We start from the raw sequence: 14187 nt of genomic DNA, 5'->3' as shown, positions 1-14187 counted from the left end.
TGTGTGTCCCTGTGTGTGCCCACAGGCCTGTGGTACGTGCCCTGTGCCAGTCCATGTGTGTGTAGCTGTTCCTCTGTGGGTGTGAGTGTTGATGTATATCAGCGTTCCTGTGTATCCACACAAAAGGAAGAAGAGTCTGGTTCTCAACCTTCCCCGGCCTGATGCAAGGAAAAAAGGACCCACAAATCATTGCTCTCAGATCCTGATCCTCTCTTCCCATTCCAGAATTCATCCTTCTCTTTCCTCATATTTGATCTTGGGATTTTAGAAGTTGGGGAAGGCACCGAAGCAGGGCACAGGGATGGCTCAGTAGAAGGAAGCCGAGGCCAGGGTCAGCAGGAGTGAAGACGGAAGACACGGGGGAAGGGCCAACCAAGGAGGAGGAGAGGGGCTCTGCACTGGGTGTGTGTGGGTGGGTGTGAGTGTGTTTAAGTGAGAGCAGGTGTCCCTGTATAGGAACTGTTACTAGCAGAATCAGAGCCTCGTCAGACCCCAGAGCGGCCATCTCCCTCCCTCTGGCCCCTGACTGGCTGCATTTAGAACACCCGAATCCCACCCCAATATTTTCTCATTCTTCCTCTGTTTACAAAGAGGGGCACATTTTCAACGACTCCACTCTGCAACACAGAGGAGAACTCTGGCTGAATGCTTAATATTCAGAAAGATCCCAATGAGCTGTGTTTGGCTTCTTGTGTCCTGGAGATAAAATAGGCTGGTGGGGTGGGGGCTCCAGAACCTGAGATACATGGACTCTTAACCCCGCCTCGTCCTCCACCTCCTTGGTGGCCTCTCCTGTGTCCCCTCCAGACCATGTCTGTCCACAGCCCCAGTGTCACCTTCTCACCACAACCTCTGAGCCTTCCTTGCTCACCCTTTTCCTCCCTCTCAGCCTCAAAGTGCTATGTCCTTCCATGGCTGTCTCCTTGGTGACAGCCTTCCCTAGTGTCACCCAGAGCCACAGTCAGCCTAGTGGACAACCCAACTCATGGTCCCTCTCTCCCAAGACTTGTCGTCTTTCCTTTGTCTTTCCCATCACATCAATCCAACACCCTCCCCACTCCACTCACACTAAGGGGCTGCAAGGTGCTTCCGTGGAAGCCCCCCATGTGCTGGGACTGGTGCCATCACACACAGTCAGCCTTAGTGGGTCCCCAAAGCTGCCCGCCATCTCACTCCCATTCCCGGTTACCCCGTGTTTACTTCCCTTGTTGAGGCATGAGAGGAGATACCCCCTCTCTGGCTGCCTTGACTGGGTCTTGCCATACTGGCCACTGGGGACGGACCCAGGGCAAAGTCAGGAGACTCGCAGGAGTCTCCTGGGTCATCTGGCACTTGTGGCTGGAAGCCCGGCCTCATCCAAGGCTGACACTGCACGTGTGGTGGGCCCGTCTCTCCTCAGGCTCTGCCCTGTCACTCACCCTCTTTCTCCTGTAACGTTGGTGTCTCTGGGTGCCCTATCCTCAGCATATACAAATAGTCTTTTTCAACACATGAAAACAAATAGCCAACAACGAAATGGAAATCCCTTGCTCTCCCCAATTTCCGCTCCCGCTCAAGAAAGAAGAGGAGGAATAACTACAGCTGCCCGTAACAGGGCCCCCCTCCACGACTAAGAGGGGAGATGCAGAAAATAAGGGCAGAAGGCACTCTTCCTGGGACACAGGATGACAAGCCTGCTCCACTTCGCCTCCTCTGCCCTGCTGCCCCCTGGCCCTGTCGGACCCCCTTATAGGACGTTGCTCTTACTGCCATCAGTGACCCGTACTGTTTCATGTCTGTGCATGCTCTCTCTCCGAGGGGCCGGTAAGCTTTCTCCCAGCACACGTACCCAGGACCTGGACTGTGACCGACCCCCGATCTAGACACCTGTACTTCACAACCTCCCGAGGGGATTCTGGGCATGGGCCACAGGGGGAGAACCATGGCTGGCTTTAAAGCTGCTCTATCACTCCTTGGCATCCACCAAATTACCTTGTGAGGTGTTCCATGCACCTTCGGGACTCTCTGAATCAGCCCTTTAAAAATTTTAAGAGGGGCCTGGGTGGCTCAGCCAGTTAAGCATCTGACTCTTGATTTAGCATCAGGTCATGATCTCACAGTTTGTGAGTTTGAGCCCCGCGTCGGGTTCTGTGCTGACAGCGTGGAGTCTGCTTGGGATTCTCTCTCTCTCTCCTCTCTCTCTCTCTCTGCCTCTCCTAGACTCATGGGCACACACATTCTCACTCGAAATAAATAATCTTATAAAAAAATTTAATGGATGTATGAATCCCTGGGGAGGTTGATAAAACACAGATTTTGATGGAGTGAGTTGGGGTATGGTCCAATAGTCTGCATTTCTTTTTTTTTTTGAGAGAGAGAGAAAGAAAGCGTGAGTGGGGGAGGGCCAGAGGGAGAGAGAGAGAATCCCAAGCAGGCTATATGCTCAATGGGATCATGACCTGAGCCCAAATCAAGAGTCAGATGCTCAACAGACTGAGCCGCTCAGGCGCCCCCAAGAATCTGCATTTCTTTTTTAAAAAAAAATTTTTTTTTCAATGTTTATTTATTTTTTGGGACAGAGAGAGACAGAGCATGAACGGGGGAGGGGCAGAGAGAGAGGGAGACACAGAATCGGAAACAGGCTCCAGGCTCCGAGCCATCAGCCCAGAGCCCGACGCGGGGCTCGAACTCCCGGACCACGAGATCGTGACCTGGCTGAAGTCGGACGCTTAACCGACTGCGCCACCCAGGCGCCCCAGAATCTGCATTTCTAACAAGCCTTCAGTCGCGGCTGATCCGCGGACCACATCTTGAGTAGCAAGAAACATTTGAATTGCTCAATGTTAACGTTGGAACGTAGAGGCCCCGGTCCGATCCCCTAACTTCTCAAATGAGGAAACCTATTCAGGAAGGTTCGATGACCTAATTGTGTGGAACTCCTAGTGAAAGTGGGAGGAAGCATCTCCCTAGTGTGGCTCCCAGCTTGTCCCCTCTCCGGGGCCTAGCGTGGCATCTGGGGCAGGAACAGGGTTTCCCTCTTGCCACCTGGTCTCTCCTACTCTCCCAGCACAGACTCACCCCTCGAGTGATCCTGAACTTTGCCTAACTTAGGACTGAGAAGGCCGTGGGGCCTCTTCCGTGGTCATCCAGTCATCAGTTCTCCTCCCTTCTCCCCCAACAGGGGGCCCACCCACTCACATGGGGGAGGACGTGAGGGGGTGGCTTCATAAGGGCCCTACATCTGCTACGGAAGGGGGCAGGGGGACAGGATGGTGACGGCTGCTGGGAGAAAGTGATGTGTGAGGACCGGGCCACACACGGAGATCCTGACAGCCCAGCCTCACCCGGGCCCACACGCGCACTGCAGGCAAAGACACCCGCTCTCCAGAGGGAACCCGCTCCTGGACACGACACACCATTTCCTTACCTGCTGAGAGGTGCAGTGACGGGCCTGGGCAGGTGGCAGCAGAGGCTGACAGTTGTCAGAGGAGAGGCTGATGCGCGGCTCCTGCTTTGAGGCTCACCTGGGGACACAACCAGAGATGGGTCGACAGGTGTGGCAGAAGCCGGCTGTCCCCCAACCGCCCGGCCCCCAGGGCCCTCTGCTCCTGCTTTGCCGCTGTCTCTGCAGCCCGCGGAGTCTCCTTATCAGATCACATGGGAGACAGTGAGCTACGGGCAGGAAGGGAAGCCCCGATCGCACACAGCGGAGCGGGAACACCTCGGGGCCACGGGCTGGCCCGGCTCTCCCTTCCCGGCCTGCTGGTCACCCCCAGCCCCACGCGCCCACCCGCTTCTAGCCAACCTCTGCCCAACGGAAACAGTTTAGATGCCTTTTCTTATTATAAAGAGCTAGGCCAATTGGAGGAAAATGTGAAGACAGAGAAAATTACAGCAAAGAAAAAAACCAATTATAGTGCCTCTTCCCATTAACATTATCCCTGCGCATATTGGAATAACCTGGTTCCAACCAAAAGACATCTAGCACAGAAGAGATGACTCAATCGGGTGGCTTTAAAGGTCTTTTCGATGCCAGGGACTCTCTGTGGAGAGACGCCTGGCTTGTTGCCTCCCTTGTCTGGGACAACGGGCTCGTCCCCCAGGGGTTTTGTGACCACCCCACTCTACAGCATCCACGTCCCGGGGATCCCCGTGAACCTGCAGCAAAACAAAGGCTGGCCAGGAATGGGCTGGACTTGGGGGAAGGATGGGTGAAGTCGTGCCCGGTGCATTTTCCCCAGTCCAGGGCTGAGGGTGGATCAGTTCCCACGGTGTTCCCCTCACCCCCACCATCTTCCAAAGGGAGACAGACAGACAGACAAAGCCCTAGAGAGGAGGCCTGCTGTCCTGCAGGGTCAGAGCGTCAAGCCTGCCCCCTAGGTAAGTGGCTTTACAATTTTTTTTAAGTTTATTTATTTTGAAAGCGGGGGAGCGAGCCGGGAAGGGGCAGAGAGAGAGAGAGAATCCCAAACAGGCTCTGGATCATCAGCACAGAGCCCCACGTGGGGCTTGAACTCACGAACCGTGAGATCATGACTGAGCTGAAATCAAGAGTTGGGCGCTGAACTGACTGAGCCATCCATGCGCCCCTAGGCAAGTGACTTTAAAGCTGGGCTCCAGGGGTCCTCCCTGCCCACCTTCTGGACAGTCAGGAAACCCCTGGGCTGAGCCACCCAGGCGCCCCGACCCCTCAATTTCTTTTAGTGTTTAGTTTTGAGAAAGAGAGAGAGCAAGAGAGAGACTGGGGGGAGGGAGAGATGGGGACAGAGGATCCAAAGATCATGACCAGAGCCAACGTCAGACGCTTAACAGACTGAGCCACCCAGGCTCCCCCGTGCAGCAAATTCTCTGGACTTGCTCCATGAAAAAGGTTCCCTGGTCACAGACGTTTGAGAAATGGCCATTATCTCACTCGTGCCTTTGGAGGGCCGTGCTGCACACTGGCAAATAAAGACTCTGAGGAGTCCTGCGGTGAAGAAACCTGTTGCCCGAAACCCGCCATTCCCCGAAGGACTGATTCAGGAACACCGGGTTTGGTTTTTGTTTGGAATGAACAATGCATCTCACACTTTGTCATCACACACGGGGGGTGAAGGGACCCAGTGAGCCAGCTGGCTGCACTGGCACTGGCTGCCCAGGGGGCTGAGGGGACGGATAACGGCAGCGCACCTGCGCGCCATTCTCCGTGCACCTGCTGTTCTCCAGCCCACCGTGGGCAGGTCTGCCTCTCTCGGCGGTCCCTACACTGGCAGAATCAGAAGCACCCGGGAACTCGGTACCGCCGAGGCCCGGCTCTGTTCCACTCCCATGACGCTGGGCCCCGGTGCTCTTTCTGGGCCCTCCAGGGGATTCTGACACCTCAAGTCCCCAAACCACTGCCCAAGTCCACTGGTTCCGAGGCTTTGCTGTGCATGTGAATCACCTGGCGCCTTAAAAGATGAGATGCCGCGGTCACACCCCAGACCACTAAGCCACACTGCCTTTCGAGGTAACTCCGGGGTGCAAGCCGCATCCGAAAAGACACAGCGCTAGTCTGCATCTAAGCTGGTGCTTGCCCTACTCCTGTCATGTGAGGCACGCAGATCTCAGACTCTCAGGGACAGAGCCAGGTGGGTCCGGGAAGGGGACAGACACACAATCTCAGGGCCCACCCAGACCTTTGGAATTACAGCCGCATTTTCACCGGAGCGATTCAGGTGCAAAATAGAGTTGGAGACGTTCTGTGCCAGGGCTGGGGTGGGGGTGGGGGGCAGTGCCACTTTATGCAGGGAGTCTGAGCCCAAGGTGAAGAGACTTGACTGAAGACACAGGAGTCCGTAGGTGGGGGATGCTAGAGTCACTGTTCTCCTGACCCTCCTGTTATTATTCACGGTCCCATCCAGCCTTTTGGGCTGCTCTTACAGATGATTTTGTTGACTCTGGTAGTTCTTTGAGAGACGGTGTATCGAGGAAAGATGATCCATTTCTCCTTGTCCACTTGCCACCTGCATAGCATTTTGTATCCAGTGCTTGGGGCTTTCTTCAGATGTCATCCCACCAAGTTGCCCTGGGCCCCAGGAAGGAGCTGTAGACACCTCCCAGTATCACTACTGCTTCTCAAAGCGAGACACATTATTGGGGCTGACAGGAACTGGCTCCTACTGGTCTGCTTGATCTGTCACTGAAAAACACTGCTTTTTAATGGCACTAAATATGCTGCCGTGATGTTCTCATGGCTTTTTTTCCCCCCCTTAAATAGGAAAAACATACTTATCTGTAGACAAAATGCTGTGGTGGTCTCATCGTGGAGGCCTCGAAAGTTCTACCGCGTGGCCATCAGCTGGCTGGGAGGCCCTCGAGGGCAGAGGGTGGTTTTACTAGTGTCTGTGTGCCCAGCACCATCCCAGGACAGGCCCACTGTCCACGTTCATATAACCGTGACTCGTGTGTACGTGAAAGAACGGGCTCAGGCTTCACAGCAATGATGCTGATTCTCCATGACTGCTGTGGTTTCGATTCTTAAAGCGGAGCTAATTCAGCTCCCAGTGGTGAAGTGTAATGACCTAAAGTCACGCATCTTTGCTGATGGCGTGGTGCTGGGTCTTGAGGAGCAAAAATCATACTCTCTGTTCTCACAAGGCTTACAGTCCGGTGGGGCGTATCATGCATTGTTCAAAAAACTGTACTGGTGAATTCATTCTCATACACGGAGGCATGCAATTCTTAGGGGGTGTATAGCCAAAGAACTTGACCTGACCTGAAGATCTATGTTGGTTTCTATGGGAGATTCTGAAGCCATAAGGAGGAATGAGACTTGCCGGCCCCACAGAGCTCAGTGTCTGAGTGGGAGAAAGTAAATAAGTAATGGTCATAGTGTGATAGGTGTATGTGGGGCTGAAGCCATTCTCTCCTTTTCTCATAATAATATAATTGTGGCTGATTCTGAGGGGAGCAGGACGATTCTGAGCTTACCTCCTCCCATGCACACACCAAGACTGTAACTACATATAGAGCAACCCTCTCTGAGGATGACCTAAAGACTGATGGAACAGATCTTCCACAGCTAAAGACATCAGGAGGGATATCAAAGGCATGAAGTCCTCCCTGGGGGGTGAGGAGCTCAAGATCCATACCAGGCACCCCTCTGCCCTGGGGATCTGCACCTCCAAGAAGACAAGCCCCCAATACACCTAGCCTTGAAAATCAGCAGGGCTTAACTCTGGGAGCTGACATGCTACAGGAAACCGAGCCTCTACTGTTAAATCTCTCATGCTCTGAGAACCAGAACTTTGAAAAGTACCTGGGTAATGTGTGAAGGAGATTTATTATTATTATTGTTGTTGTTGTTGTTTATTTGAGAGAGAGAGAGAACACGCACAGGGGAGAGAGACAGAAGGAGAAAGAGACAGAATCCCAAGCAGGCTCCACTCTCAGCATGGAGCCTGATGTGGAGCTCGATCCCACGACCCTGGGATCATGACGATCCCAGGGATCATAAGCCGAAATCAAGAGTCAGACGCTTAACTGACCAAGCCATTCAGGCGCCCTGCGAAGATTTATTAATTAATTTTAGGGCATGTGCCACAGGGCCAGGGTTCTTTAGGAACTTTCTCTGGGAATGGAAGTGCTGGCAGGTGGCATTCTTCTTGCCCTCCTTCAGCCTAAATGACAGCAAGAGGAAAGACAACAGTTATATACAAGGAAAATCTCATATGGCTATCAGCTGATTTTCCAGCAGGAACTTTGCCGGCATGATATCTTCAAAGTACAAAAGGAAAAAAAACGTGCAACCAAAAATATTCTACCTGGCAAGGTTATCATTCAGAACTGCAGGAGAGATAAAGAGTTTCCCATATAAACAAAAGTTAAAAGAGTTTATCACCATGAAATTGGTCTTATAAGAAGTGTTAAGGGGCGCCTGGGTGGCGCAGTCGGTTAAGCGTCCGACTTCAGCCAGGTCACGATCTCGCGGTCCGTGAGTTCGAGCCCCGCGTCGGGCTCTGGGCTGATGGCTCAGAGCCTGGAGCCTGTTTCTGATTCTGTGTCTCCCTCTCTCTCTGCCCCTCCCCCGTTCATGCTCTGTCTCTCTCTGTCCCAAAAATAAAATAAAACGTTGAAAAAAAAATTAAAAAAAAAAAAAAAGAAGTGTTAAAATGACTTGTTTAAGCAGAAAAGGCCATAACTAGAAGTAAAAAAAAAATTATCAAGAAAAAAATAAAAAATAAAAATATGTAAAATATGATATCAAAATATATAAACATGGAGAGGGAGTAAAAATGTAGTGCTTTTAGAATGTGTACAAACTTAAGAAGCTATCAACTTAAAACAGACTGCTATATCTCCATATGGTGTTTTATATGAACCTCATGGTAACCAAAAGCCACAAACCTATAATAGATCTACAAAAAATAAAGAGAAAGGAATCTTAGCCAAAGACTAAAGACAGTCATCACATCACAAGGGAAGGGAGCAAGAGAAGAAGAAAGGAACAGAGAAGAACTACAAAAGCAACCCGAAATAATGAACAAAATGGCAATAAAAACATAGCAATCAACAACTACTTTATTTAAAAAAATTTTTTTTTCAACGTTTTATTTATTTTTGGGACAGAGAGAGACAGAGCATGAACGGGGGAGGGGCAGAGAGAGAGGGAGACACAGCATCGGAAACAGGCTCCAGGCTCCGAGCCATCAGCCCAGAGCCCGACACGGGGCTCGAACTCACGGACCGCGAGATCGTGACCTGGCTGAAGTCGGACGCTTAACCGACTGCGCCACCCAGGCGCCCCTCAACAACTACTTTAAATGGAACGAATGCTCCAATCAAAAGAAAGAGAGTAACTGAATGATAAAAAACCCAAGTCTCATCTATATGCTGCCTACAAGAGACTCACTTCGTATCTAAAGACACATGCAGACGGAAAGTGAAGGTATATAAAAAGATATTTCATGCATCGGAAATGAAAAAAAGCTGGAGTAACAATACTTATGGCAAACAAAATAGACTTCAAAACAAAGACTGTAAGGGTGTGCACATATGTGGTTAAGTGTCTGATTCTTGATCTCGGCTCCGGTCATGATCTCATGTTTGTGGGTTCGAGCCCCACACTGGGCTCCGTGCTGACAATATGAGGACTTCTTGGGATTCTCTCATACTCTCTTTTTGTCCCTCCTCCTCTTCCTCTCTCTCCTCTCAAAATTAATAAATAAAATTAAAACTAAAAAAAAAAATACTGTAAAAAGAGACAAAGAAGGACATTAGGTAACAATAAAGGGATCAACCCAACAAGAGGATATAATTGTAAATGTTTATGCACCCAACATGGAAGCACCTAAGTACATAAAGCAAATATTAACAGACATGAAGGGAGAAACTGACAGTAATACAATAAAAGTAGGGGTCTTTAACATCCACTTAAATCAATGGCTAGATCATCCAGACAGCAAATCAATATAGACCAGTGGCATTGAACGACACATTAGACCATATGAACTTAACAGGTACATATGGAATGTTCATTCCCCAAAAGCAGAATACACATTCTTTTCCAGTGCACACAGACCATTCTCCAGGATAGATTACGTTAGGCCACAAAACAAGTCTCAGAGAAAAATTTAAGAAGATTGAAATCATCTGAAGCATCTTTTCTGCCCACAATGCTATGAAACTGAAATGACCGGTTTCATCATGAGAAAATAAACCTGGAAAAACACAAACACGTGGAGGCTGAACAATATGCTACTAAACAACCAACAAGTCAATGAAGAAATCAAGGAGGAAATTAAAAAGATACTTTGAGACAAATGAAAATGAAAACACAATATTCCCCAACCTTTGGGATGCAGAGAAGCTGTCCAAAGAGGAGGTTTTAGAGGTATAGGCCCTCCTCAAAAAAAGCCAAGAAAAATCTGAAATAAACAATCTAACTTATACCTCAAGGAACTAGGGAAAAAAACCCCAAAGCTCAAGGTAGTAGGAAGAAAGGAAATAAAGATCAGAGAAGAAATAGATGAAAAAGAGGCAAAAACAAACAAACAAATGGGGCACCATGGTGGCTCAGTTGGTTGAGCATCCTACTCTTCATTTTGGCTCAGGTCATAATCCCAGGGTCATGGGATCGAGCCCCATGTCAGGCCCTTCGCTGAGCATGGAGCCTGCTTGAGATTCTCTCTCTCTCTCTCTCTCTCTCTGTCTTTCTCTGCCCCTCTCTCCCACTTGCACTCTCTCTCTCTAAAAAAAAAAAAGTTTAAAATAAACAAAAACCAATAAAAAGGTCAATGAAACCAAGAGTTGGTTATTTGAAAAGATAAACACAATTGATAAAACCGTAGCCAGACTCATCAAGAAAACAAAAAGAGGACTCTGATAAATAAAATCAGAAGGAGGAGTTACAACTAGCATCACAGAAATACAGAGGATTTTAAGAGACTATTACAAAAAATTATACAAACAACCGTATAATTGGATAAATAGTTGTCCAAACAAACTGGACAATCTAGAAGAAATGGATAAGTTCTTAGAAACATATAATCTTCCAGGACCGAACCAGGAAGAAAGAGAAAATCTGAACAGACCAATTACTAGTAATGAAATTGAATCGGTAATCAAATCAACACTCCTAACAAAACTGAAGGACCCGATGGCTTCACAGATGAATTCTACTGAATGTTCAAAGAAGAGTTAAGACTAAGTCTCCTCAAAATATTTATTTATTTATTTATTTATTTATTTATTTATTTATTTATTTAATGTTTATTTGTTTTTGAGACAGAGAGAGACAGAGCATGAACAGGGGAGGGTCAGAGAGAGGGAGACACAGAATCCGAAACAGGCTCCGGGTTCCGAGCTGTCAGCACAGAGCCCGACGTGGGGCTCGAACTCACGGACCGCGAGATCATGACCTGAGCCGAAGTCGGACGCTCAACCGACTCAGCCACCCAGGAGCCCCTCCTGAAAATATTTTTTAAAAAATTTCAAAAAATAGAAGAGGAAAGAAAACCTCCAGATTCATTCTATGAGGCTAGCATTAACCTAATATCAAAGCCAGACAAAGACAGTACAAAAAAAGAATTATAAACCAATATCCCTGATGAACAGATGCCAATATCCTTGACAAAATATTGGAAAACTGAATTCAACAATAAATTAAAACGATCATTCACCATGATCAAGTGTGATTTATTCCAGGGATGCAAGGATGGTTCAATATTTGCAAATCAGCGTGATGCACCACGTTACCAAAAGGAAGGATAAAAATCAGAGGATGATCTTAACAGACGCAGAAAAAGCATTTGACAAAATTCACTGCCCGTTCATGAGAAAAACTTGAAAATACTTTCAAATCTTGACACAAAAGTAGTAATTTAAGAAATTCTACTTGGAAAACCAAATGCGAGGCATAAATTACAGCAAAGAGTCCACCTTGGGAAGCCACGCTCACTTTCTGGGCATAGACTGGTGGCGTGGGCCTGCCAGGTCCCACACGTCCCCGGGAAGCAGCTCACTGGAGACAGAGCCCAACACACACTGGAGACAGAGCCCTGGATCGCGAGCCACACCTTGGCCTTGATAGCCACACCTTGGCCTTGATAGCCACACCTTGGCCTTGAGTCACTGTTTCCAGTACTGCATGGTACCTGTCATGCAGATTTGCTCTTGGGTCCAGTCCCCACGGGTTAGGGGGGCTACAAATAGAAATGTAAGGATGCTGCTGTTTTCACCCTACAATCCTGTTAGATGCCAGGTGGCACTGCTTTGGGCATAGAAGCTGAGGAGAGGTTCTCCCAGCGTTCACAAAATCACTTAGTTAAGATCCCTCTTCCCTAGCTTTAAGATAAATCGGTTTCGGATTGCCACAACCATTTTATATACTGAGTCAACATGTTGGAGTGCCCCCCAATAACGGAGGTCACATCAGCTTCAAAACAAGGGATGTAAAAGGGAGAGAGATCTTTCACCTGAAAGGTCATAACCACTGTAGCAGCAAAGTGGTATTTGAGCCTCTCCAGGGAAATCTTGCTTCTTCCCACGGCCATTCCAGGACAGAGCTGGATATCCTGGGCCCTGAGCAGAGAATCAGGTGCTGTCACACCCGTCTTCAGTGGGAGCATGGTCCCCTCGGTCCCCTCGGTAGGGAACAAGGCCATGGCCAGCCCCACCCCTGCTTGAACTTGCACTCTGCAAAGTAGATACGGTGATGGTGGAGCTTGGGGCATTTTACAATCTGGGTCTCAGTTACTCAATTTACATCTTGATTCCCTGACAGCATCTGCCTGATCTGATAACATCTCATCACACCGATGCCAAACAAGCACAGAGTCAAGGAGCCTTTAGCCTGGCACGTACTGTAATGGGCCCAAGGGGCAAGAGATTCTTAGGAGAGCACTCGGAGTCTGAGGGAGGCTGGAACCTGCTGGTCACCAGTCACCACGTGACTGCCCTCCTTATCTGGCCCTGATTAAGGTCAAGAAAATTAGAAAGGGTTGGCAGACCAGCTGCTATATTTAAGGGCATTTGCCAAGTCGGTGCAGAATAAACAAGAGAAAGAGAAACCACGTCCGTCTTCCGTGTGACCCTTAATACTTCCCGCTCTCTCATCTACGTGGCCACCCCAGCCACCCTCCAATCATTTCTTTGGCTTTGCAGATAGAGTCCCAAAATCTTATTTGACAGGAACAAGCATTAAAAGGGCCAAGAGCTGTTGCTTTTCCACCAGACTTCATAGAGTACGAAGTTAATTCTTTTACTGCCTGCCGGATTACAAACTCATTACTCGAACTGGACCATGCCCTTGACCATGCCCAAAGACTCATGCCCTGTGTGTGGTATCTTACGGTATAGAATGAGATACTCTTCATTTGTCTCATGGCGACTCTACTGGTGGGGAGATCACTGCACCAAGGAGGAAGAGGCAGTTGAGAGGTGATGTGGCTGGGCCAGTGTGCTGGTGTCCTAGCACCATCATAACAAATCACAAACTCGGTGGCTTGAAACCTGGTGTCATTTATTCCCATGGTTCTGGAGGCTAGAAGTTTGAAACGAAGCCCATGTGAAGACCATTAAGACCACGTGGAGCCACGTTCTCTTTGAAGACTTGAGGGGAGGATCTTTCCTCTCTTTTTCCTGGTCTGGGGCCTCCCAGTGATCCTTGGCATTCCTTGCTTATAAACACATCACTCCAATCTCTGCTCGCATCTACACGGCCCCCAATTCTCCAAGTTTCTCTGTCCCCTGCTTTTCTTACAAGGGCACCAACCATATACTGGATATAAGGCCTTCCCTAATCCAGTATTGACCTCATCTTCACCAATTACATCTCCTATTTCCGGATAATATCACACTGTGATGTTCCAGGTGGGTAGGAATGGGGAGGGGAACTCAACCCAGTTATCAGCACGAACCCAAGACTGGGGCCGTAGGTTTATGATCATTTTTACAGAGAGTCATTATGTTTTGTTCTTTGTAAGACCCATAAGGAAACACTTCTCTGAGAATGGCATGGTGTTTCATGGATGTGTGAAAGAAACTCCTCTTGGGGTGACGGGAACACGGACTGAGAAGCAATCTGTAGAACAAAAGTAACAACCTACAATTCCCTTACTTCACAAATGACACGACTGAGGTCTAGCCAGTTATTTCCCCAAAGTCAGGAAACAGCTAATTAGTGAGAACCTCAAATCAATCACCCATTATTCATTTATTCAGCCTTTACTATGTCAGGCACAACACTCAAGAAATGAGGGGGTGATTCAAACATGGCTGTTGCCCTCTATTTAGTGTGGGAGACAAACTAAGAGCAGCATATGCAATCATAGATCCAAGGAGCCACCACAGAATCTGTGAAGGGGAGTGGGGCCCAAAAGGAGAGGATGGATTCTTCTTGGGGTGGACAGGGACAGAAGAGTGGGAGGGCTTCATACTCACTCTGAACCTGGGAAGGCGAAGAGGAGGCCACTAGGCAGAGGGAACAGCATGTGTACAGGCAGGCAAGGTATAAACAAGCCTGGAATGCTCTAAAAGCTGCATGCTTCTTTATTCCTGGAGCCCAGGGTCATAGCACGGAGGGTCTCAAATGCCACTCTAAGGAGGTGAGACCTGAATCAAGTAGGCAGTTAGAATCAAGTGAAGGATATTGAAGCAGAGAGGTAATGAGCGGCTTTTACATTTTAGAAAGATCACCTCAACCTAGTGTGGAGAATGTGCAAGAGGTGAATGAGACACACAAGCAGA

The 14187-nt window shown here is 48.7% G+C and overlaps 1 protein-coding gene across 3 annotated transcripts in view; it reads right to left on the bottom strand.

Annotated features, from left to right (window-relative positions):
- Positions 1 to 14187, bottom strand: part of GNG4 (G protein subunit gamma 4) — a 73083-nt gene that overhangs the window by 29422 nt on the left and 29474 nt on the right. For 2 of the 3 annotated variants that reach the window (XM_043596257.1, XM_043596254.1), the window contains exons 2-3: positions 3407 to 3503; positions 41 to 158 (exon numbers count right to left, since the gene is read on the bottom strand). In XM_043596257.1, coding sequence (XP_043452192.1) covers positions 41 to 55 — 15 coding nt within the window. In that variant the 5' untranslated portion in view covers positions 56 to 158; positions 3407 to 3503. The remainder of the gene's footprint in view (positions 1 to 40; positions 159 to 3406; positions 3504 to 14187) is intronic. The other variant, XM_043596256.1, reaches the window with a different exon arrangement.

This window comes from Prionailurus bengalensis, chromosome D2 (assembly GCF_016509475.1).
Source record: "Prionailurus bengalensis isolate Pbe53 chromosome D2, Fcat_Pben_1.1_paternal_pri, whole genome shotgun sequence".
Taxonomy (NCBI): Eukaryota; Metazoa; Chordata; class Mammalia; order Carnivora; family Felidae; genus Prionailurus; species Prionailurus bengalensis.
This window is presented reverse-complemented; position numbering and strand designations above follow the sequence as displayed.